A 26,237-nucleotide genomic window follows, 5' to 3' on the forward strand; every position below is an offset into this window, starting at 1 on the left:
AAAAAAAAAAAAAAAAGCTTTCCAAAGAATGTGATTAATACTACCTCCCAAAGCAAGCAGTTAGATATCCTGTATCTGACACATAGGACTGAAAAATATTAATCTGTAGGCCATGCTCCCCTTTTGTGAAAGACACTGTATTGCTTCAGCTGTTGTTGCTTTAAAGTAGGGAATTGTATCACTGTTTATTCTAATTAGGAAAGACCTGGATGCTCTGTGGGTCAGAATCCTAGCATAATATGAGATATTCTGTAGCTTTTCTCTCTTCTTTCTCCTTTGCAGCGCTTCCAGATTTTCTGAGGAACATTTCATATTCTTATCCAAATGCCAAAAACTGAGCTAGGGTTTAGCACCTGTTCCTTGTTTCTTCCGTGTTCCTATTTCCATCTGCACCCTAGGTATTTAATCCAGTTTGTAAACTCAGTAGCAAAAAAAAAGGCTATCTTTTAAAAAAAATCTGAAGCCCAAATCCATCAGTTTCTTCTAGATAAAGGGCAGTTGGAACAGTGCTAAGGCTTGAAAACATTCACAAACACTTAAGCCACATGACTCTGCTGACTGTTGCTTCTGTAATTGCTGAGATGGAGTTGGAGTTGTCCATGGAACTTCCTTCAGTATAATAAATAGCCCGAGCCTCGCCCTTGCCCAACTGTCTAGTTGTTGTATGACGTCATTCTGTCTTTGTAAAAGCAAGGCGTTGTTCCCGCTGGATACTTTTCCTTCTCTTTCAGGTTGAGTTTGTTTCCTCAATCTTGTACTTTTAAACTATTAAAGAATTATTGCCTCACATTCCTCCCTTTTAAAAAACAAAGGAGCTATAATTTCCATAAACATATGTTTTATTTGAAGTAAATGCTTTTATAATGTAAGTTGGTGTTTTTCAGTTTGATTTTTGGACTGTCGACATTTGAATTGCCTGGATCTCTGGGCTGGAACCCACGAATTTGCATTTTAGCGAGCTTCCCATTGGTAACTTTGCACATTAAGATATGTGAATCACTAAATTGCCAGGAAACTCCAAGTATGTCTCTGAGTGGGAAGGGCTACTTAATTCTTTAACTCTTTATTTCTCTCAACCAATGACAGTACCTTTAATTTTTTTGCAGCGTATTACATTTATAATTTTCTTAGAACAAGCTATCTATTTCTGAACCTACATTGAAAAATCCATATAATTTTACCTGTCATACCAGAGAGGTTGGAAATAAAAGAGGGTAAGGGAATGGAATAAGTGGCTTGGGATACAGTCCTGCTAGCATCACAAGTTGAGACGTTGCCATTCCTTGTTCTCTGGCGACAGAACTGAGAAGGTGATGATAGTGATGGTTTGTGCCAGGACCATTTGCTGGTTAGATGGTAAGGTGGGTGATACTGCCATTGCCCCTTCTCTCCCAGTGCTGTCCTGGACACAGCCTGAGGCCATCATTACTACCACACGTCCTTGTCCAAGCTGCAAGGAGCCCAGAGGGCACCCCTCTGTCACATTAGTTCCTCTGCTTTGCCATTGTCTCCTGCAGATCCGCAACTCGGGGCCCGCAGACAGTACAGTCCAGTTCATCTTCTATCAGCCTATCATCCACCGATGGAGGGAGACGGATTTCTTTCCTTGCTCAGCAACCTGTGGAGGAGGTAATGGTGCTCACTTAGTCTAGGAGCTCTTGGCGTCTCTGAGGGAAGACTCAGCTGTGATAAAAATAGTCACTTCGGCATATGGAAGTACTGGGTGCGTCAGACGCTTTCTTCTCAGTGAGGCCAAATCCTGAAGCCTTCCTGTAAGGCAGATACCTCAGTGTAGATGCCCCATGAACGTTTTCTGTCTGTAGAGCCCCATCAGAGGAGATGGTCTTTCCTCCTTTCCTTGATTCATGGAAATCCAGGACAAGCTGTGTCATACCCAGGCAACAGCTTGGTCTAGAGGTGATTCTATTCATTTGAGAACAAACTACTCTGGTTGAATGAACTTATCTATTAAGAAATCAAGTGAAGAGTGTTTATCAGGCCTTCTACATAGCATGATGTATCCAAGGAGAATCAGAGATTAATTAAAGAAAACAGTTTATTACCAGAAAAAAAAATCACTGCACCATAGACTTAGGCTCAGTTATTTGTCAGCTCTGCCCTGTCATCCATACAGTAAAAAGAATGCCACTTGACTTATTTATACATTAAAACACATCTCTCCTGAAAAGTCACCAGACAAATTCCCGTCTCTGCTCCATCGTGTCTGTAACATGAACAGCGTTTTGTGTTACTGGAAAAGGTCCCCCGCACCTTTAATAATTACTACGATGACTACAGAATAATTTCCATGAATTATTTTATAAGAATTTATTTAACCATATCCCTCTAGAAGATCATTCAGTTCATTTAAACCTCTCTATTATAACGTAATGAATAACTTAATACCTAAGTATTTTTCTCCTTTCAAATTATTTCCTTGGACTAAATTCACAAGAGTGAGTTTCAGAATTTTTGTGGCTATTGGCCTATATTACCAAAATTCTTTCCAGAAGGGTAATAAGCAGTCTATGAATATTTTAGTTTCATTGCTAACTGAGCCAGTATTTGTGGACTATCACTTTTTTTAAAGTTTTGGTAATTGAATGGGTATAAATTTTATGTATATTCCTTTAAAAATGAGCATATGAAATAAATTGTAGCTCCAGCTTCATGGAAGCCTGTTAATTGGCTCACTTTAAGTAGCTAATCCACATAGGTATCACTATATTATTTTGATAAGAGAAAAGAAGGATATTACCTCAAAATGGAGATAAATGATTATCCATTAATTTTCATAAAACAATAAGAATATATGGTATAATTCATCTTCAGCTGTGTTATCTGTGTCTGCATAATGTGAACAAACCATTGAAAAGGAGGTTCTATAGAGCATTGTTCAATTTTACCTTAAAAGCACTTAGTCAAAAATAAGTGCTTTCACTTGGTTGTTACATAACGATTAATTCGACATTTTAAGCATTTCAGTAAAATAGTGTTTCCAGTTGCTCTATCTGTGCTGAATGGAAAATTACTTCGCTAAAAAATAAAGTGCCAATTACTTTGATATTTATGGGAATATGTTGTTTTGATACACCTACTAATGACTAACACAGGAAGCAGTTTCGAAAAAAGAAGTCTAAGGAAGTATTTTTTTTCTTTTCTTTTTAAATAAAAAACATGTTCTGTGAGAAGTAGCAATTCAGTAAGAGGCCTGCCGCGTCAGTTTCACGTAGAGCTGCTGTTGGCCTATAATTTCAGTAACGTTGATAATGGCTTGCTGTATAATAAGGCAATTAACGTTAGATTCATATACAAGCCAACCTCTCTGGGCTTTATTTTCCTCACGTGGAAGTGAAGAATTAGAGCCATCAGTAGTTCTCAAATGTGCTGAGCTATCAAACGCTCTCTTCAAAGGAAATCTTGCTAGGGAGCCAGATAAAGGAACACTGTTCAGAGTGAAGACCTGAAAGATGTAGAAACCAGCCTTCCGCACGTTTCATGGACCACAGTCTGAAAATTGCTGAAGAAATGATCTTTAAATTCCTTTATATGTTTCTGGTTCCACATTCAACTAGCTGAGCATTTCGCTAAGTGTAAAGAATTGCTACTCCAAATACCCTGTGAAACTTTAGAGAACACAATTATCTGACCATTTTGGTCCTTTATTTCATTTGTGTTTTAAGTTTTCATTTCACACACACTGGAAGAGCTTCCCAGCCACATTTTTAGCTGACAAATTACAATTTTTAAAACTCATAATCTCACATTTAGTGTTTACTTACTGCTTGTGCCCACATTTTACTACCTGATAAATTCTGTCTCTGAGTAGAAATTATTTTCTGGAAATTTATAAAATAATTAGCTTGTCATCAAATTATCTGCTTTAAGTATAATGCAATTGAAAAACAAAAGCATATTTACTTATGTAAAGTACCATTTTGCTTTTTGATTTTCTTATAAGACAAAAAATTAAATGGAACATGTGTTCTTAGCCATTACTTTCCATGCTTTTCATCTTTACAGTAAAATTGTTAAAAGGTCTTTTTTTAGGTCTTTAGTGAACAATTAATTTTTGTGGGTGGTCTGAGAACACAGCTTCAAGTCAGGAAATCTGGTTTAGAAGCCTCCTTCTGATTTCCTAAAACCTTTTGCAGGACTTTTAACGACTCTAAATCTGACTTTCTAACACCTATTTAGCGATAACAATATTCAACCACTGCCCATGGGGAATATATTTTGGAGTTGATTAGGGTTAGAATGATACAAAAGGCCTAATTTTTAAAAAATACTCTATATACATTTATTTTTCACCCCAAGAATCTAAGTCCTCATCACCATCCCACCAGAAATCCACAGGACAAGAAAGAGGTAGGTAGGAAAAGTAAAACATACTATGAGTAGAATTAAGTATTACGGAGCAACACTATTTTTAAATAAATAAATAAAGAGGATTCTCTAAAGAGCGGAAATTTGTGCATGGAAATCAAGAAATATTGGCTAGAGGGCTTCCCCGGTGGCGCAGTGGTTGAGAGTCCGCCTGCCGATGCAGGGGAAACGGGTTCGAGCCCCGGTCCGGGAAGATCCCGCATGCCGCGGAGTGGCTGGGCCCATGAGCCATGGCCGCTGAGCCTGCACGTCCAGAAATGGTAGAGGACTTTGAAACAAAAATTGAACGGTACGAGGTATTTTCTTAGTTGTGTAGGGAAACTTGAGATTTATGATGGTCTTAGCCATCCATTTACTCAGCTTAACCCATTCAGGTTGAATTTAGGCAAAGAAGAAAAGAAAAGTTTCCAGGCAGCTAGCAGTACCCAAGCCTATGTCATGTCCCATGGTCACCCGCTGACCAAGAGGAGTGGTGTTGGGGGTTATTTTTTTTAATTTGGGAGTTTATTCTCCCTGAGGCCCCAGGTACGAGGGAGGCAATTTTGCATCCTTGCATGAGATGGTTAGTAAATAAACACTGATGACCTTTTTTGGATACAGAATTCTGTGTTAGACTGTTAGATTATACAAAAGAAATTAATAAGAATAGTACTTACAACAGTCTTATAATCTAGCTATGCGCTTATGTAGTTCAAGCCCTATGGTATAATTTAATTATTAAAATTCGAGTGGAAAAACACAGTTTTTGAGGCCTGCAAAAATTAACAAGCCTTCCATTTATCCGTCTTTGGTCCTGGAAATGACTGGAGCGTTGGGGAAGAATTTTCATTAATATGAGATGGCCAGAAAAGCCTAAGGGAATATATTGCCTTGATGTGTGCATTGAAATTTGCCTGAATGGTTTGATACTGCAGGTTACCAGCTGACATCGGCTGAGTGTTACGATCTTCGGAGTAACCGAGTGGTTGCTGACCAATACTGTCACTATTACCCCGAGAACATCAAACCCAAGCCCAAGCTTCAGGAGTGCAACCTGGATCCTTGTCCAGCCAGGTCAGTCACATTTACCAGTTTGTTTACCATAAACATAAATCAAGTTCAAATAAGCTTCTTAAAAACGGTTTCATTAAAAATAAAATGAAAGGAAAGATAAATAAGTGCTGCGGTCCAGTGTCCGTTCCTAGTCACGTGTTATTAGAACCCATGCCCCTTACTCTTGCTACTGTAAGATGCCATCTCAGGGTCTATAGGTTTTCCATTGGTAAAGCTGCAGGTAAAGCACTCTGCAGAGTCATTTTCTCTTCTGATTTTGTTTCACTCTGGTTACTTGTTTCTGACCTTAACAAACGTGATGGTACAATGTTCTCAGGATTCTTTGCATTTTCACCCTGTCACCTGATCAGGGAGATGATCAGAGCCGACCATATTTCAGGGTCACAGCTGACCCATTTTAGCCTATGGTGGGCCACACCGATTAACCAGAATCAAAACCAACCTTAGAACAGTTCTTCCACATTTAAATAAACTCAGCCTTTGTTGAAGAGAAAGGACTTATTTCTAACAGTCAGATTCTTTTTTAAAGGTCTTTTTAATTAGGAGCCTTAAAGAGAGACACTTGACACTTTCACATATGTTTGCTCTGGGGAAACCATAATTGACGCTCAGTTATTTGCAGGATCAAGAATCAGACTGATGAATGAAATATCTCAGATGATGAGTAGTCATAGAAGTGCAGGTCAAGAATCTTTTCATGGGTGTAATATTTGCCTTTTTAGTTGCAACACTACCTGGTAATTTTATTAACTTGGCTTATTCATCCTCAACACGTGAGAGAGGATATATGAAAACTCTTATCCTACAAAACTCATCATGAAGACCAAAAGATAGAGAATCCTTTCCAGGACCCTTGGATTTCTGAGAAACATCTCAATGGTATTTTTTAAATCATAGTTTATTAACTACATATTCATAAAACAAAACTTTGAATAGGTAAAATACTACATGAGCCATGTGGCTGAAAATCACTCTATTTTTGAATTGTAGGCAATGCAATTTTAGTTTTTGTTTTCTGCTGTTACCTTTTTAAAGTGTATTTTCTTGTACTCTTTCTGCCTCACATTCAGGAATTCTAAGTTCTACAGGGGATGTGAAATTGCTATTATTAATTTACTCATAGGCACCACATTACCTAGCTGATAAAAGTGAACTCAGAGTAACAGGTTTTCATTACAGAAACAGAAGAGTAGATATTTTATAAATATATAATTCAGGTGAAGTTTAATTTTGCTTCATATTATACCAGAAAACTATGTATTAAAGATTGGATACGGTATAAAACCAAATGAGGTGTTAAAATTTTGCTTGGACCTCTTCGTTTTGGAAATATTAAGGGTATGAGGTATTTTTAGCCAAGATAATTCTAACTCATGCAATTCAACCCTAGTTTAAAATTATTTTACTTATTATACATCTTTATCCATACCTATACCAGGAAGACCAGTGCATAAAAAGCATAATTATCCCAATTCAAACAGGTTGACTCAGCCATAGAGCAACTTGGAAGGTCTTATACACAGTCCTATGAAAATTTACGTGTGTATTTCTAGGAGAAATGACGAATTCACTTCCCACAACTGCCTAAAGCTTTTCCCTCACTCAGAAAAAACTTCAGTGAAGAGATGGCCATGAAAAACAGTTGTGAAGTGAAAGCATTTTGTTAACAATTTTAAGAAATACGTTTCTAATCAGTAAATAATCTACTCATTTTTTTTCTGGCTTCTGATTTTCACCTATCTTTTCTGTTGGAGTAATATTTTTGGCCTATTTCTTATTATTCGAAAGCAAAAGGCCATCCTACATGAAAGAAGTTTGTGAAATGTATCTTTTTTCTATGTCTATGTTATTTTAAAACATCTAATACAGCACATGTATAAATGTTGGGACAGGTGGCTATTAAAAAAGAGAGAGAGAAAAGGAGACAAAAAAGTTAGAAGCAAATGTCAGGAAGCTGCTTTTTTATCACAGAGGTAATTAAAGAAAGCTGTAAAAATTAAGAGCAGTAGAAGAGGTTTAAGAGGAAACTGCTTTAGGAAATGTAGATATGCTAGTCTGAGGTTAAGATACTTCAGGATTGCTGTGAAATTCACTGAACTCATTTGCATATCCAGGATCAAAGCAACCTTCCTGAGTTCCTAGAGAAAATAAGAAGTCATAGTCTGAGAAAAGGAGATGAAGAGACTCGATAAAATAGGTCTGCCCTCTCCTCAGACACAGCAGAATCAAACCCCCAAGGAACTGTTTTCTAACTACAGATTTAACTGTCTAATAGTAAAATCAAGAGTGACATGGTGACATTAAACAACACCTTTGCATCCAAACCTAGAAGCCCCTAAAAGGGAAAACACAAGAGGTATTGTTTAGAACAAAGTCACATATTTTGGAATTTCAAAAGAAATTTATTTTATGTAGCCATTGAGATAGTTCTTCACTTTTCCTGTATTAGACTATGGTTTTTGGCCGATTATTTGAAAGCAAAATCCCATTTAGATAGCCATGTTCATTCCCTGTCGAGATTGTGAAGTACCATGGACTTCAAAAAAGGCACTAAGTAAGTCTGTATCCCTGACTTTATTATTTTACCCTTCTGGGCCTTAGTTTTCTCACCCACTAGTGGAAGTGAGAAGGTTATTTGTTGCATTAAATCAGTGGTTTTCCAACTGTGCCTATAGAAGTTGTTGTTCCATGGAGTTGCTTCATTAAATTTCATTTTATATATTTTGAAGTATCTTTAAACAATAACTCACAAAAAGTATACTCAAACATAAACGAATGTTAACTTGTTCAAGCTAAGCTAAAATTAAAAATTGTTGTAACAATAGTAAAATTATTTCACTACCAAAGGAAATACTTTTTGCCCTCATTGTTAAGTTCCGTGATTATGTCTGTTTAATTAAAAAATAAATATCTGAAGATTGTAAGGTGAGCTATAAAAATTGTCACCATTAACAACTACTTCTCTGAGATAAGAATTTTCTCATTACTACACACCTAAAACCAAAACAAATCAGAAATAAACTGGATGTGATAACCGTTAGCCATGATCCTTGATACCCAATTTTTCTGTTTACCAAAATAGCCTCACTGTTCTCATTAATTTGCTTTATAATAATTTGAACTAATGAATGACATCACTTACTCATTTCACTCACCAACAGCATCCATAGGTTTCCATGGTTGTGGCCAGATTCATCTAGTGGTTCTTGGGACTAAAGAGATTGTTGACATCTAGCCTATTCTTTCCAAAATAATTTTCATGTTTTCATGGCTTTTTTCTGATTCTTCATGCTAACTCAGAAACGTTGGTAAGTTAGAAGACTATAATGAAAATGATAAAATTCACTAAAAATCTCCAGTGCCCACAGATTATCACTATTAATGCTTTTGCCATATCTCTTTCCAGTTTTGTCTATAGCTCATACATAGGTAAAATCATTCTGTATATAATAGACACGTGGAATTCAATGACTTAGCATTCTTGTTTTCTGCTATTCTAAAGCAAGCCTGAAATGAATATCCATGACATGTAGTAAGTTGACATTTCCTGAGACAGGAATTTGAGTTCCTTTCACTACAAGACCAACAAGTGAGCTTACCTGGTGGCCAGATGTTCCATCCCAAGAAAGCTGTATTGCTCTCTACTGATGTTATTTATGCAGTTATTTTTATGACACGACAAAATTCTTTGTTTCCAGGCCAAAAGCGGTCTCAAAAAAGAAGCTAAAACAATGCTTATAATGGGACAGAAGAGAAAGTGAAGTTTAAAATTTAATAACTTTTAGCTAAAATTGAGAATATTTCTCACAGGTGCCTCAGAGCTATGTTATCACTAGTCCCATCACACACCCTATACAGAGTATAGTGTATGTTCTGGTGGTGGTCCCAACTTGGGCACACCCAGAAGTCCGGAGGCATGGCCCTTCTGGATATCAGAGATCTGGACATGTTTAACATGTTTTCTGCTTCATTGATTTAACACTATAGTAGCTAAGACACTTGGAATCTTAGCAAATGTAAAATCCTCCTTGTGCCTGCCATGCTAGAATCATAGCTTCTGTTTTACACGAGGGGAAATTATTTTTTTTAACGCAGTACCTGGTGATTTGTGCAATGGTTTGTGTCATCATTGCTTCTTGGATGAAGGGTAAAGTCTGTCATGTGGCCAGAAAGCCTCCAAATGTATACCTGTGGTTCAACTAAAAAGGCATAGTTTTAGTTCAGCTAGTAAGCACCTTATGTTTTCAGAGTGTCTTTCAATGTAAAAAAGGCTACATTTGGCCTTACGTAACTCAGTCTAGGAGACTGGTAAGACTGTTAAGGCTGTCTGGGGGGAATTGTGCAAGACATTATTTGTGAGAAGATCAGAGAACCACCTTTTCAGGTTATTTTTGGTTTGTTTTTTGGGGGGGTTTTTGGCACAGACCTCTGCTTTTCTCTCCAAGGCAGTAATGAAGGGGGCTTAAATTGGCAAAGGTTGGAGAAGCAAAAAAAGCTCTCACTCATCACACTATCATGGTCACAATCATTAGCAAACAAATCTGTTTTTTGCTGAAACTACATACAGATTCCCCCTTCCCTCAAGGAATTCAGAGCGGCAGTCCTAAGCAAATGCCCAAACCTGTATGCCCCAAGTGGCAGTTCTCTTGAGTTCAAGTGGACTTATTTTGTCCAGCACCCTTTAATTTGACAGCAAATTGCATAAGTCATCCCTGGCCATGGGACCGAAGTGTGAACAAAATCTCAGAAAACTGAATCCTAATGCAACTTAAATCCTAATGCAAGAGAAATAATCTCCATCGTGAGCGACAGCATGTACAGTGGACCTATAAAACCCAGTCACGCTAACTTGGTGACCAGCTAGTCCAGTGGTGCTACAGTGATTATCACTGTACCATGGTGATTTAGGAGGGGAGCTTTGGAACAACATAGCCTGGCTTGGGATCCTGGCTCTGTCACTTACTGGTTTGGGTAGCCTTCGGCAAATTACTTGTTCTCACTAAACCTCAGTTTTTTCATCCTCCAAAGTAAGGATAATAGCTACTTACATCGTAGAGCTGTTCGTGAGGAGTAAAGGGTGTAATACATTTAAAGAGCTGAGCGGAGTGCCTGACACACGATAAGCACCCAATAAATGTGAGTGGCGGCGGCTCTTATGACTCAGATCACCGTTATGATAATGTTGATGTTACTTCAGAGAAACTCCTAAACTCTCCAGAAATCAGCTCTCTCCTCCATGAAAGGACTTGGAACTCTAAAACTGCATATGGGTCTTCTAGAGAGGTAGCTCTCTATTTGCTGTTTTAACAATAGGAAACATAAATTCCTAGGAAATTGCTTCATGAAAGCAAATCACATTTATCAGATTTTTAAAAATTCATGATCATGAAAAACTAAGATAATTAGCAACTTCTAAAATCCCCACTTAACCAGCTACGAGACACTGCCATTCAATCTGCATGGGGTTTATGCCATGTCCATCTCCAAAAAAAGGAGAACTCAATGTAAGGGCTAGAACATGGTTTTCTCAGTTGGGAGTTAAAGTATAATGAAATGTCTTCCTAGTCACGAAGCTCTGTTTGTTTTATAAAAGTAGGTAAATTACTTAGAAAAGTAACAACTTCCTTCTTTTTGCTCAACCTCATTTAAATATACTACTTTAAGTAGCTAATGAATAAGCGGCAAAAAATACCATCGTAAAATCGGATTTGCACTTTCATGCATTTATGATGAGATGAATAAAGCAGAGTTCTGATGCTTTTTAGAATACATGGTCGTACCCTTCCCAAGTTTATAGACCTACCACGCAGTATCAGACAGTCAGCTCTAACTCAGTTACGGGACAATTCTCTTCTTCCACCAAGCCAGTTCATCACTAATAATAATGATCACTTCATATGTTACATTTTAAACTTTTTAAAAGTGTAAATATATGCAATCTTTTAATTAACTTGTGAGTTAATAGGACAGGTATTATCATCATCCTCATTTTTTACTTCAATTTTTCAATTTGACTTTACTAGCTAAGTAGCTTCTTTACTTAATTTCTCTAGGCCTTAGTCTTGCCGTCTGTCCAATGAGTATAGTATTCCTGTCAGACAGGAACTATAGAGAGGACATGAGATGGTGCACGTAAAGCTCTCAGCAAGGTGCCAAGCGCTCGATGCAAGTCAGCTATCGTTATTGAGAACCAACCCTATAACATGACTGGCCCAATGTTACTGCTGTTTGAAGTTTCTACAGTGCTTTCACATCTGTTATCTCAATCCAGTTTTACCTTCCCCAGGAGGTTAGCAAGACAGGGATTATCATCTATATTTACAGATGAAAATACTGAAGCCCAGAGGAGTTACGCGATCTGCACCAAGTCAGGGCAGGCAGGAGCTGGGTCATGGACCTAAGTGCCTCTGCTTCCAGAGCAGCTCCTATGCTACATAAACTCAGGTCACCTGCCCTGGTGTCATCATATCCTACAGGTACCCTTGTTCTGCATGATGCCTGCAGCAACCTGTGAGATCTGGTTTAAACCCACCATACACCTCCACAGCCAGCACAGAACTGCCAACCATATCAATGCAAAGTTTGGTGCCCTGGATCTCTGAATTGACCACAAACCTGGGTTAAGCACGCCTTTTTCATGTAAACGTAAATACTGGTGTTTACTCAAATCAAACAATGACCAAATCTCTTGCGACAGTACAGGAAAAGCTAACCAAAGCCCAAGGAAATATTAGTCCCATTTATTTAAAAGCAGTTCAGAAATTGCATTCATTAATATCAGAAATGTTTAACCACAGAAATATAGATATAAGGAAATTATGATATTGTGGATCAAATGATCAAAAACTCTCCAGTAGTTGGTTTTATAGCAGAAAATGAATATGTATCTTTAAAATGTTTTCAAATCCTAGACAATGAAGCAGGGTTTTTTTGGTCTGATTTCTAAAAGATAAATGAATGTTGCCTAGCAGCTACTATGTTTTAAAAAAAATTGTAACCTATTTACAGAATATTTCCTTGTTTGCTGGATCTCCAACTTGCCTCTTTAAATGATAGGGAAACCTACGGTGTTTTGTAAAGTCATCAAGTTTTAAAATAGGAGAGCTTTTGAGATGATTACCTAGTTCAGTGGTTTTCAATCTGTGGTCCACAGAACTCTGAGTTCTGCCCTTAGCAGCCACTAGGAAGGGGACAGATAAGATAGAGCTCCATGAGATGGATTTCCAGGCACCCATTCTTACTTCATCTTAAAACTCCTGATTTCATCCAATACTTAGATTTTGCAGAAGACCAACACAGGGGTCCAAATGCAATGCACTCAAGGTCACACAGAAAGAGAGTTGGCAGAGAGGAGAACAGTCCTTCCATCTCCCAACTCCTCAGGGGGTCCTTGTCCTCATTATGCTATAATCCTCTGTGCTCTGCCACTCATGAAAAAGCATGGCTTCCCTGGTGGCGCAGTGGTTGAGAGTCCGCCTGCCGATGCAGGGGACACGGGTTCGTGTCCCGGTCCGGGAAGATCCCACATGCCGCGGAGTGGCTGGACCCGTGAGCCGTGGCCGCTGAGCCTCCGCGTCCGGAGCCCGTGCTCCACAAAGGGAGAGGCCACGACAGTAAGAGACTCGCGTACAGCAAAAAAAAGTCAATTTTAGAAAAAGCAAATGGTTGAGTCTCTGCCAACTTTTTATTACTTCTCTCCTCCCCCATTCTGAACAGTTGCTTGGGAAGAGATTGGTTTCTGTTGGCCTGGAGTTGTTGAGAAAAGATGAATGACTCTCTTCTGTGCCAGAACTGCCCCCACCACCCACAATTTCATTCATTTTTTTATCGAGTACCAATCTCGTGCCAAGTTCTGTGCTTGGTACCATGGCAAAGGCAAAGTAGAGCCAACGAGAGCCTGGACCACCACACTGCCCGAGGGAAGTTGAATTGTGCAGTTACAAAGCAGCATGATACCTGAAAAGACACATGAGACAGACAGGGAAGAGAAGATTTTTTAAAAAACCGTCATGGCTATTTCTGGGAGATGCCCAGTGGAAGAGATGTAGAGCTTAGCCAAGCAGCTTAGAAGCACAGTTGCCATTAAGCTGTCCGTTCTCTGCCCCAGGTCACCCAATCACCTCTGCCTGTCAGAGCAGCCAAGCTACCCTCTAAAACAGCCTGCCCCTCATACAGATGGCGGAGCTAGCAAAGGGCAAGGAGTGGGACTAAAGATGTGCACCGTGAGTGGCAGTTTGGGAGTTTTTTTAACCTTGTTCTTGTTTGTTTGCTCGCTTTCATTCTGGATGGTAGCTTTGCTTTTGTGTCTGCACATCAATGGCATGATTTCGTTGACTCATTATTTATGAATTGCCTCTGTGCAGGGCACTGTGTTAAAAGATATAGTAAAGAACCAATACGGATTTTGTCCCATATTGTTAGACTAAAGAAAATGTATACATAGTTAAAAGATAGTATACAGTTAAAAGTGATGAGGGGAGTTAGTGCTATGGGTATTTGGAAGAGGAAGAGAGAAGTGTCTGGCTACATGCTGAGAGGGAAAATAAGGACAGGCTATAGATGAGGTAGCACTTGATTAAGAAATTTCATTGGGTGTTATGGGCTGCATTGGGAAGTAAAGTATCTGTTGCTGTGACAGCAGTGAGCAGGCTGGATTGGAGGAGACAATGCCTGCAGGCAGGGAAATCTGTTAGGAGACTGATGCGAAAGGTCCTAAATTCATGTCACAGAGATGTATTTGGCAGACATCACTACTGGAAGACCTCCGTGTCTGTAGGGAATACAGGAAAGAGAAGAGCAACGATGCCCCACGGTATCCAGCCTGGGTGGATGGGAGGATGGCAGTGCTCTGAACAGTAACAGTGATCACAGGAGAAGAAGCAGTTTGTAGGGGAAGATAATGAATTGTCTGGACCCACTGAGCTTGACATACTGAGAGTACATCCAGCCATCAGGACGTTAGAAATGAGGTTCTGCAGCCCTGGAGAAGAGGCAAGAGGTCGTGAGAGATGCACTGGAAGGGACCGTTGAAGCCATGAAAGCGACCCCTTGTGATTCGTTTCTATTGTAAGAAGAACCCAGAACCTCGCAAATTAGGTGCTCATGAAGTTAGTTACATTAGGACTTTTCTTGGAAAGAGAGATATGTCACAATATGTAAATTTCACACCTGAGTAGTGTGAGCCTGAAGAGGGCTTGATTTTTAAAGTCAGGGTTATTGTTCTATAATAGCTTCTGACATGATTTCAGTACAAAGTCTCAGTCATCTTTAAGTGACACGTGGGAATTGAAGGGATAGCCTCATTTCATCCATTTATATCATGTTTCCAAATGTTTCTGTCTTTTGCTTTCTCAGACTTGAATTTTGTTTTACTTCAAAGTTCTAGTTCCTGAAAACAGAGAAATATAAAAAGAAGAAAGCAAAAAAAAAAAACCCAAAAAACATCCATAATACAAACACCAGGAACTAACAACTGTTTTGGGTCCTTTTCTAATATATTTATATGTACACACACACATGTATACACACACACACACACATATGTATACACATACAGACACATATATAGGCTTTACAAAAATGATTGTATAGGTGGTATATGGACACCTAAGTTTTCTTAGTATTGTGGATTACATTGTCCATTCTATTTTGTATTGGACTTTTTCAGTTGACATGACATTTGAACGTTTTCCATGTCATTAAATAGTTCAAAAGACTTCATGTTCATATGCTGCGTACTATTTTCTTCCATGAGTTTGTCATAACACGGAAGCATTCTCCTGTCATTGGACGGTTCAGCAAGGTGTGGACTTTGAGAGGATGATGTGCAATGTCTTTCTTCTACTTATATCACATGAGTCCAGAGTGACCCTTTCTTCATCCTCATCTTCTCTTCTTCCCACCATGACCCTTGATTTGAGAGACTTTAGATGGAATCAAGTCATTGCCCAGTGTAGGAAGCGCATGGGCAGTCAGAATAGTGAAGGCAATGGAGAATGGGTAGTTTTACCCCCAAACCAACTGTTTATTACATTTCCCTTTGCGATCATTTTTTAAAATTATTTTTGCCTCCTTCCCCACTGCATGTGTGTTCAGACACATCTGAATGCATACATAAACATGTATGCACGCACGTACACATAAAAATGAAGACCTAAACATGGAAAGGATTTCTTCAAGTCCCTAGATGGCATCCTTTTCCATCATTCTTCAATAGATACACTTTGCCTAAGAAAAAGATTGTCTTAAAAGGAAGCAATGGAGAGTTAAGTTTAGGCAGTGTTGCCTGCCCCTCTGTGACAATGTGGTGAAAGGCCAGGGCCATGGCATGAACCCCAAGAGAGAGCAGAGCCCATGCACATGAATATGCATTAACAGGACTGGACAGAACACCATTGTTTTGATATCTTTCTGTTTACACAGGTGCCATAGAGTCATTTTATGAGTCTTCACCATGACCTATGCCACAGAAAGACAAATATAGCTATAGTTTTGCTGAATCCAGGTTTCAGGCTCCCCGTTCAAACAAAAACATGATTTCTAAATCAGTCCAATGCAAAGCCCAACATCTTGAATTCTGTAACTCCCTCTTTCATTCCCCTTCTTTTCTTCTAGCCTGTCTCCTTCAATATTACTGCCTCCATTTTAAACATCATCAGCTGATAAATCAGTTGGCAGAGATCTGTAACAGTTCGTTCGAATATTGAGAATGACAAATCATAGCCATAAATTTTTTCGGGAGCAAAGACAGCGATGCGCATTTCTGCATTTAGGTCCAGATGTAGGCATGAGTGAAGATACTAGGGCTAGCTAAAATACAACTGCAAAGTCAGTTGTCTATGTTCCTTAATTAACTACCAAAGTTATTAGAAGAACTTTGGAAGGTTGGAATTCCATCAAATACAGTTCTTTTAGAAAGAAATTTTCCTTAATTACTAGGCAGAAGAATTATTGGAAAGAGATCACATGATTCTAACCAAAGACAGGATTAACCTTTCACATCCAATTTCTTGTCAAAAGAAGGCAGAAAAGAATAGGAAGTTTCTCTATCTTGGAAAACAGGGAGAAAAGTTTAATGCTAATATTCATCCCATTCTTGGGTTTGTTAGAGCTATGGGATTTTGAACTTCCTCAAAAGGCAGCATCCGTTTTCATGAGCATCGTTACTGAAGAGTAATGCACATACACACACCATGAAAGTTTAGTTATATAAATGAATACCTTTAGTCACACAAATAAATGAAGAAAATTTAGTCATGTAAGATAAATAAGCGAATTACTACTCCAGTGTTCGTACCTCTTCGGAAGAGAAATCTGTATTCAAAGATATTTTTCTCGTTTTCTTTCAAATTTAATTTCTCTCATTTCTCCCTTACCTTTTAGTAATTTCTTCAGGAACTACCCTTTTTATGACTCCCTCTTTCCTCCTTACCTGGCATTATGTCCAGCCAGTGCTATTTTTTATCTTTCTGTTCTACAGTATACCTTGCTCATTCTACCCAAAAGCTTAGGTTTACTAGCCATATAAAAAGAACGTACTGGGCTTCCCTGGTGGCGCAGTGGTTGAGAGTCCGCCTGCCGATGCAGGGGACACGGTTTCGTGCCCCGGTCCGGGAGGATCCCGCATGCCGCGGAGCGGCTGGGCCCGTGAGCCATGGCCGCTGAGCCTTCACGTCCTGAGCCTGTGCTCCGCAGCGGGAGAGGCCACAGCAGTGAGAGGCCCGCGTACCGCAAAAAAAAAAAAAAACGTACTGTATCATCCTATGTCAGAGGATGGGATCAAAGTGAGTCTTAATGTATTTATTTAAATATAAATACAAACATTTATATTGAATACGGATATTCATCCCAGAATATCCCAGAATACATGAGTTCCATTCATCCTAGAATAGAATACATGAGTTCCTTCAATATTCAAAAGAAGGACTTGCTATCGTTTGTCAGTGGTAAAATAAGTGTCTTCTGCTCATGACCTACCATGCCTTGCTGCAGCAAATACATGACATCCGTGAACTGAGCTCTCTCTGTCTCCCACTCTTGATGGAGAGTCTGTTGTATTAGCCCTTTTATCTGAGATTCATGAGTCATAAATCTCCCACAAACAAGGGGACTCAGCAAGAAGAAAGTCTTGCCAATTGGAGGCTTTCCTTGATATCAGTGAGGTAGTTAGTGTACTTTATTGAAGTCCTAAAGGCCTCTGGGGACCCCCACACAGCCTATAATATCATTTCCTGTGAATCCATTAGCCATACAGCCTAAAATGTCATTTCTTATGGCTCCTTTAGTCTTTATCTCTAAATCTCACGGGTTTCCCAGAGCACCAGGTATACTAACCGTCAGATCACAACCACCACCATAATAGCAGTTAACGCCATATCACATTTTATAGACCACAAAAAAAGATCTTTCATCTTTATTATCACATTTGAACTGCCCTACCTTTATTTTGGTAGGGAATGTGCTTTTGTTGATCGTTGCCTACTATATTCCCCTTCCCTTTATAAAATAACCAAGCGGCTGCTTTCCAGATTTTACTAAAATCCTCAGATTTGCCAAGGGTGCATTACCTATTTGCTAACGCATGCTACATAGTGTTGTCAGTTCCCAGGTACATACTCTTACACATAGCTCTCTCGTTCATCAGAAGTGAGACCGTAACTGTAAAACTGCTTGGTGAGCATCTGGAAGTAACATTAATAATGATGATAATAATGACCTCATAGGATGTATAATTGGGGGGATTAAAGAACATTTGCAAGCTTATTGTGTCATAGTTAATGATGAGGTGCCCAGTCTTCTTACTACCACCCTTTCCACTGGTATTTCCTGCCTGGATCAGAGAACTAATTATAGTAAACGGTGCCCTTTCGAAGAACTTGCCCCATCCTCAAACAGATGCTAGCATAAAGAGTTTGAACTGTTTTAGTGTTGTTTTTTAGAGACAATTTATTAATGTTACTTTGCATTTGTCTAAAAAAATTGTATAATGTAATCATTTAGTGTTTATTTTATTGTGTGTACCTTCTACTCAGAGGGTTGGCATTATTGTTCCTAACAGTGACGGATACAAGCAGATCATGCCTTATGACCTCTACCATCCCCTTCCTCGGTACGTAAATCAATCATCCTGATGCTAGAATTAGTAAATTAGTCTTTGCTTCTTTTATACGTATATATATATATATATTATAGATTTTGTGTTTCTCTGTAAAAATAAGATGGTAGACAGTATGTTTTGCAATCCATCCTGAGCTCTGCTTTTGAATAACACTGGTCTGCTCAGACTGTAAGCTTGTCATTCAAAAACCATTTTAAGATACGATCAGATTACATTGCAGTGGACACAGTAATTCACTATGATTAGATACAGTGTATGGGTTTATGTTATGTCTTTCTTTCACTCCCTTTGTCCTTTTTTATGTTTCCTCTGCAATAGGACCCTAGTCATTAAAGCACTGTTGCTAACTGTTAAACAAACACTGCCTGAATTATTATCCCAATACCACAAATGTGGAATTCCAGATGTGGTATTACTCTGCATAGGGGTTTTGAATATCCTTTTTTTGTTCCAAAGAAATTATAATTAAATACAAAAAGGCAGTTTTTTCATATCCTTATTGTTCAGAACATTTGGTGGGGAGGGGAGGTTTTTCTTGTGTTTTTCTCCCAGAACGTAAAATTCCATGCACTATGCTGCTTTTTTAAAGTACGGTATTTTTTAAAACTAGAAAAAGTCATTAAAGTGATTGAGGAACTTTTAAAAGAACTTGTTCTCTTTATTAATATATTCATAAGAAAACTGGAGAAGCTGAAAAATACTCTAGCTACTGAGTGTATCGCCTGCCACATTGGAAAGAGCTCCCCAGAGAGCAGAAGTTAGATTTGGGTGTGAAGCCACCACTGTGCTAAGCAAGACCTTTGCTCTATTCTCTTTGCTCATTTGGACTTCAGGGAGCCAGCTGCTGTTTAGAACCCAAGGTTTAAATCAGATCACAAATAATTGGAAATAATCCACGGTGGTTTGTGCAATTTCAGACTAAAGAAAGCCCAGAAAATAATTTTATTCTGAACTGTAAAATAAAGCAAAGTTTGATTGAAAATCTTCAAATACTTAATGAATTGAAATGCAAAAAGAGGACCTCGAAGTCTTTTAGTCCAGCTCCCCAGTGATGCTTCATTCTCCCACTCTTCCCCAATAATCGCACCCATTCACCACACATACGTGAACAGATGTATTTACACAAATATGCATATATGTGTATTTACTACAGATGTATTCTGACATATTTTATACACACACACACGCACACACACACGCAAGCACGCACATGTATAAACCAATACGAGTTGTCATCCAGCCTCTACTTAAATACTTCCAGTGACCGGCCCGGAACTCACTTATCACCATTCTAATGGTAGCATATAGAAAGGGGTACTTGGTTAATACTATATATAATTGTTTGGGGTTTTTTTAAGGTTCTTCCACTAAGGAGTTACTTCATTCATCAGCTCCCTCCCACTTTCCTATGTCTATATTGATAAAGACAATAAATGACTTTAGAATGCTACTGATGTATCCTTTTGCTGGTTTGATCCAGAACCAAACTCGAAAAAACAATGGAAGGAAAATATAAAAAGATTAATTTAACTGAACCAAGATTTTATTTGATTTTAATTCCTGTATCTGTAAAATAAGTATTCATAGGACGCATGTATCTGGTTGGGTGAAGGCCGTGGATTTCGAGATAAAGGCACAGTTGGGTATCAGGGGTGAGAACAACAAGTTGATGTTTTTCCTGTAATGGCACTCCTCAGTTTCTTTCATATCTATGATCTCTCTTGTTTATATTTCTGTGGTGTGACTAATGCCTGTCTTAGGTTAAACTTGATTTCTTATATATTCAGATTTCCCCCCAGTGCCTGAAGCTCAATATTCTCAATGAGAGATTGAGATGAACCTCCTTGATGTTTATTTGCATCCCGTCTTCTGCACACTTTGGCCTGTCCATGCATCACAGTGGGAAAAGACAACTGGCAACTAGACTATATTTCTTACCCCGTGTACTTCTGTTACTAAACTAATTGGAAAGTTAGATATTCTGCTTTATTGATAAAGCCTTACTAAATGGAAGTTATTTCTATGAATATGTTTTCATTTCTTAAGAAGAATTAAGGCTCAAAAATGGTTCTCAGAGGGCAGCTACTTACTGATCAAGGCAGAAGGCTTTACTTATTGAGATTATTCGAATGGGTTTAAGACCACATTTTGTGTAGATACAAACACAACATTAACACAAACAAAGAACTTTTAGATTCTTTTTTCTTGCTTTCAGTCTTTGACTATAACATATATCTGAATATGATATAAGAACATAGTCTGATGAATAATCTTTAATTTATACTTAATATGTGCAACTTTTCCACATAATCCTTAATTTTGAGAATTTCTTAAACTAAATACACTGTGTACTTAAAAATTAAAAGCCAAAGGAGTTAAAATATATGAAGTCATCTCTTATTCTTCCTGGGCAAGATGCTTGGATGTATTTTTTTTTTCCAAATGCTTACCTGGTCCCTGTTTTAAGGTATCCTAACTGACGCCCTCTCTGAGCTTTTGTTATACTTTCTTTAAAGCACCGAGATGTTTTGCTTTGAAATTCCACGTAATCCTCTTATTATGCAAGGATTCACATTATAACTTTTCACATATAGAACTACAGTTGAGGGCCGGAACCATACTATAAATACTTGGAATAATATTCAAATCATTTGTCTTTCTGTGATCACTGACATTGAAAAGGATACTTATTACTGGTTACAGAATTACACCATGGATCAGGTCCAAGTGTCGAGACAGAAATTAATCACTGTCTCTTTAGAAGGGTCCAGTTTAGGGATGTTAGAGTACCAGTTAGAAAATGTGCTCTTTTTATGGCATCTTAACGTTCTAAGAGATTAAATGTCCGTTCAAAACATATTCCCAGTTCACTGTCACATCGAGTCTAATGCAAATTTGTACGTATACATTCAGCCCAATTTCAGTCTGAATCAGACCTGTTATCCACCTCCAGCTCTCCAGAGACTTACATGGAGACAAATGAGAATTGGTCTTACCCTTTGGAAGAGAAACTCTCTACAGAGCTGCTTCCTTCTCTTGAAAGGGAACAGAGAGTCTCGAAAGGGCTAAACAGAGGACCTCAGTTTCCCCATAATAACGTTTTCTTATGTGTCTCCTGGGGAAATATGCACAGGAAAATATTGTATTTGGCGGCATGTTTAGGCTGTTGGCAGTGGAGATAACAGTTGTTGCCTAGACTCGAACGGTGCAGAGAAAATGTGGAGGAAAATTCTCTGTAACTGGGAAACACACATTATCCAGGCTCTTGCAAAAGAGAAAGCAGGCTCACAATACACATGAAATCCCATGTAGAGAATAATTCACGTCTCCACGGTATGCCTGTGCGGTGTTTTTACATTTAACTATTCAAGTGGATCAACTTGGTGACATTTTGTTTTTCTCTCATTACAATGATAGCTCTCATAATTCTAAGAGAAATCTTAACATCTTGAGCAGTCCTTATCAACAAGCAGACTATATATGCAAGAAAAAGAAGCCCAGTCCCCATGTTTTTATTGTTAAAAACTACGACATTCTTTAAACCTACGGGAAGAGAGAAGAGAACCGGGCAAAGATCCCTCTCAGCCTCTGGTCCCAGATGCACCAGAGCTGCGTAGAGATCTGAAGAATCAATGAAATTCTCTTAAGTGCAATTGACAACATTGCTATTTTTTCCCTTACTTTACTTTATCTGTAGATTCCAATGCCATCAGCCTTTGAACCAGAGCCAAACTTCTTCACAATTCTGGGAGTTCTTTAGGGAGTGCTAACTGTCAGTACCCCCTCCCCTAGCAGCTAGGGAACAAGTAGATAACGCCTATATTAACATTTTGGTTCCTAATGATGATACAGTTTGAACATCAGAATTATGCTAAATCCGTGTACTCCCAAAGTTGATGACTGTAGAAGCAAGGGAGAAAGAGTATTTGATTTACCTGAATCTTTCTTGATCTTCTCATGTAAAAGTGTCCAGAAGCTAAGTAATAAAGTATTGCATCGAAAATGAAAAGTATTATCCCAGGTACAAACTATTAGTGTTAACCGATTAACCAATTTTAGTCTTGAGATAGATATTGAGATAGATAGCTACTAGATAGATGCAAATATATTTATAAAATATAAAATAATGTAAATATTATATATACACGTACACCCACACCCACACACACACACACACACAGACACACTCAGAATCTATACTGAAGCTGTAGGAAGAAGGACTGAACAGCCCTCTTTTGAGTAGGCTACAGACCCCACAGTTATCCATGTAGACCGCTCTCCAAGAGTAATTTCTCACATTTGTGTAGAGCTTCGAGGCTTCCAGAGCACTTCTGCCAGCATCGAATCCTCTCTGACTCGTCAGATTTCAGGCCGTAGCTGGCTTCTGGTCCTCTGGAGTGTAGCCTCTCAGAACCTGACGGCCCCGATGGGCACTGGGAAGGGGCTGGTGGGAAAGCTCACTGAGGAGGTGGGCAGTGTGCGTGTCTGCCCTGATGACTCCCCTTGCTTCTGTAGGTGGGAGGCCACCCCGTGGACTGCGTGCTCCTCCTCGTGTGGGGGGGGCATCCAGAGCCGGGCAGTTTCCTGTGTGGAGGAGGACATCCAGGGGCATGTCACCTCAGTGGAAGAGTGGAAATGCATGTACACCCCTAAGATGCCCATCGTGCAGCCCTGCAACATTTTTGACTGCCCTAAATGGCTGGCACAGGAGTGGTCTCCGGTAACTGTGCCTTCTTTCTTTGTTCGTTAGGAGAGTAAGTCCACTCTTCCCTCTCTTCATCATGACCCCACCACCCACCCTGTGCAGCTCCCTGCTTCTCCTCTGGAGGGGTCTAGAAACCTACCCGTTTAGGCCCCAGAGCAGGCTTGCCCCGAATCGAGCCCCGCCAAAAGTAAATGAGTAGGAAAAAATATATATATAGATTTTTTCAAACATCTTTCTTCAAGCTACTTTAAGAAACCTCTGTCACTCCCCATAACATTCCCTCAAATGGCAAGAGGAGGCAAATGTCTGTCAACAATAATTGAGGCCGATGACTGAGCCTGAAGCTGTGTACGCTGTTCTGATGGTCAAGCTCAGTAGACCAAAAGTTTGGCTTCTTTTTTTATTTCTTCTACTTTGTCTATGTCCAAAAAGTGTCTTCAGTGGATTAAGATGAAAGCTATGTATATTATTCACTGATAAAAAGATGAAATGAAGATAGCAACGTAATTAGAATGGAGGTGAAGTGGGATTAATTAAAACCAAAACAGTCTAGACCTTAGGGAAGCCACTGCAGCAGCTTAAGCATAAAATGTTATTTGAGGGATCCTGGCTGCTAGTGGAAAAAGGTGTGAAATGGCACAGGAGATGGAAAGGTGAGATGGAAAGATGTGCCCTCAGCCACAGAGATGGCAAAGGGCTATTCACTTAGCCTTGTGGCTTTGTGGCAGCAGATCAGAGCTGTGACATCTTCCTATCTAGACTTGTTCCCAGGCATGTAGAACCACTGGAGGTGCTGTCTCCATCTAGCCATTGAATCAGTTCCTTTCAACGTCTTTTTTCCACGTCACTATAATCAATTGGATCAGCCATGCAGCGATATAAATTAGCTATGATGGAAGTTAAAAAAATTTTAATGTCCACATGGGAGCTGGCATTTCCCATAATTTGGACCTAACAGTCATTAGCAAAGTGACTAATAAAATTGACATACAGTCTTGGTAATCAAAATCGGGCACACTCTATAATTTCTCTTCTCCTTCTTTTTGTGACTTGGTTTGGGACTTTGCACACAGTGGGTGTTTAAGAAAGGCTGACTGACTAATCCAAAGCTAAGAAATTGCAAGTGATTTAGTGTTCAGCCAGCTTCACCCTCAAATTGCCAAATAGAACAAAGATCCCATGACTAGTAAGAAGTGGTATAAAGCCACCAGGAGTCCTTCTGTAAAAGAGGCCCTTTGAAAAGTCTCAGGTGGGAAATGAAGAAAAGTAAACAAGGCTTTGCCTATGAGTCTCCTCTCTTGCACTCTCCTTCCAGTGCACAGTGACGTGTGGCCAGGGCCTCAGGTACCGTGTGGTCCTCTGCATCGACCATCGGGGAATGCACACCGGAGGCTGTAGCCCCAAAACCAAGCCCCACATAAAAGAGGAATGCATCATACCCACTCCCTGCTATAAACCCAAAGGTAACTTGACAGGGGCTCTGTAACCAGTCTTGTCATTGTTGTACATATTCAGTGCTGTTTTCAACTCCTTGGAATATAATTAAGTATCCCAAGTGTTCTTAATAGCTGTTCTTTGTAACTTAGACTCTACTAAATGGACTTAACTCTTTCTAAAAATCTTTCAAATGGTTTTGCTTGCACATTGTTTTTAAGCACTATGTATTGCTATAATTCTCTCCTGGTTCAGAAAGTTGATAGAAGACTGTTGCTGAAAAATATCAGATATATTTGCTCGAAAGGAGATATTTTAGAAATATATGTCTGATTTACTATCCATATTGCTTGCTGTTAAAAACAAGGTGGTGGGCTTCCCTGGTGGCGCAGTGGTTGAGAGTCCGCCTGCCGATGCAGGGGACACGGGATCGTGCCCCGGTCCGGGAAGATCCCACATGCCGTGGAGCGGCTGGGCCCGCGAGCCATGGCCGCTCAGCCTGCGCATCCAGAGCCTGTGCTCCGCAACAGGAGAGGCCACAACAGTGAGAGGCCTGCGTACCTCAAAAAACAAACAAAAAAAAAAACAAGGTGGTGACAGCTTCCCTGGTGGCGCCAATGCAGGGGACACAGGTTCAAGCCCTGGTCTGGGAAGATCCCACATGCTGTGGAGCAACTAAGCCCATGCGCCACAACTACTGAGCCTGTGCTTTAGAGCCCGTGAGCTACAACTACTGAAGACTGCGTGCCTAGAGTCTGTGCTCTACAAAGAGAAGCCAGCACAATGAGAAGCCTGCTCATGCAGCAAAGAGAAGTCCCTGCTCTCCGCAACTAGAGAAAACCCACGTGCAGCGAGACCCAACGCAGCCAAAAATAAATAAATTAAAAAAAAAAAAAAAACAGGGTGGTGAGACTCATCAAGAAAAAAAGGGAGAGGGCCCAAATCAATAAAATCAGAAATGAAAAAGGATAAGTTACAGCTGACACCATAGAAATACAAAGGATCATAAGAGACCACTATGAGTAACTATACACCAATAAAGTGGACAATCTAGAAGAAATGGACAAATTCTTAGAAAGGTACAATCTCCCAAGACTGAGCCAGGGAGAAGTAGAAAATATGAACAGACCAGTCACAAGTACTGAAATTGAAACTGTGATGTAAAAACTCCCAACAAGCAAAAGTTCAGGACCAGATGGCTTAACAGGTGAATTCTATGAAACATTTAGAGAAGAGTTAACACCTATCCTTCTAAAACTATTCCAAAATATTACAGAGGAAGGAACACTTCTGAACTCATTCTATGAGGCCACCATCAGCCTGATACCAAAACCAGATAAAGATATCACAAAGAAAGAAAATTACAGACCAGTATCACTGATGAACATAGATGCAGAAATCCTCAACAAAATGCTAGCAAACCAAATCCAACAATACATTAAAAGAACCATATACCATGATCAAGTGGGATTATCCCAGGGAAGCAAGGATTTTTTAGTATCTGCAGATCAATCACATCAATCAATGTGATACACCACATTA

At 39.3% G+C, this 26,237-nt stretch overlaps 1 protein-coding gene across 1 annotated transcript in view; it reads left to right on the forward strand.

Moving 5' to 3' along the window:
* Positions 1–26,237, forward strand: part of ADAMTSL1 (ADAMTS like 1) — a 453,014-nt gene that overhangs the window by 188,438 nt on the left and 238,339 nt on the right. The window contains exons 8-12 of the mRNA XM_024760471.1: positions 1,518–1,629; positions 5,301–5,439; positions 18,497–18,547; positions 23,072–23,276; positions 24,577–24,724. Of these exons, the coding sequence (XP_024616239.1) occupies positions 1,518–1,629; positions 5,301–5,439; positions 18,497–18,547; positions 23,072–23,276; positions 24,577–24,724 (655 nt within the window). The remainder of the gene's footprint in view (positions 1–1,517; positions 1,630–5,300; positions 5,440–18,496; positions 18,548–23,071; positions 23,277–24,576; positions 24,725–26,237) is intronic.

This window comes from Neophocaena asiaeorientalis, unplaced genomic scaffold, assembly GCF_003031525.2.
Source record: "Neophocaena asiaeorientalis asiaeorientalis breed wild unplaced genomic scaffold, Neophocaena_asiaeorientalis_V1.1 scaffold174, whole genome shotgun sequence".
In the NCBI taxonomy this organism is placed as follows: domain Eukaryota; kingdom Metazoa; phylum Chordata; class Mammalia; order Artiodactyla; family Phocoenidae; genus Neophocaena; species Neophocaena asiaeorientalis.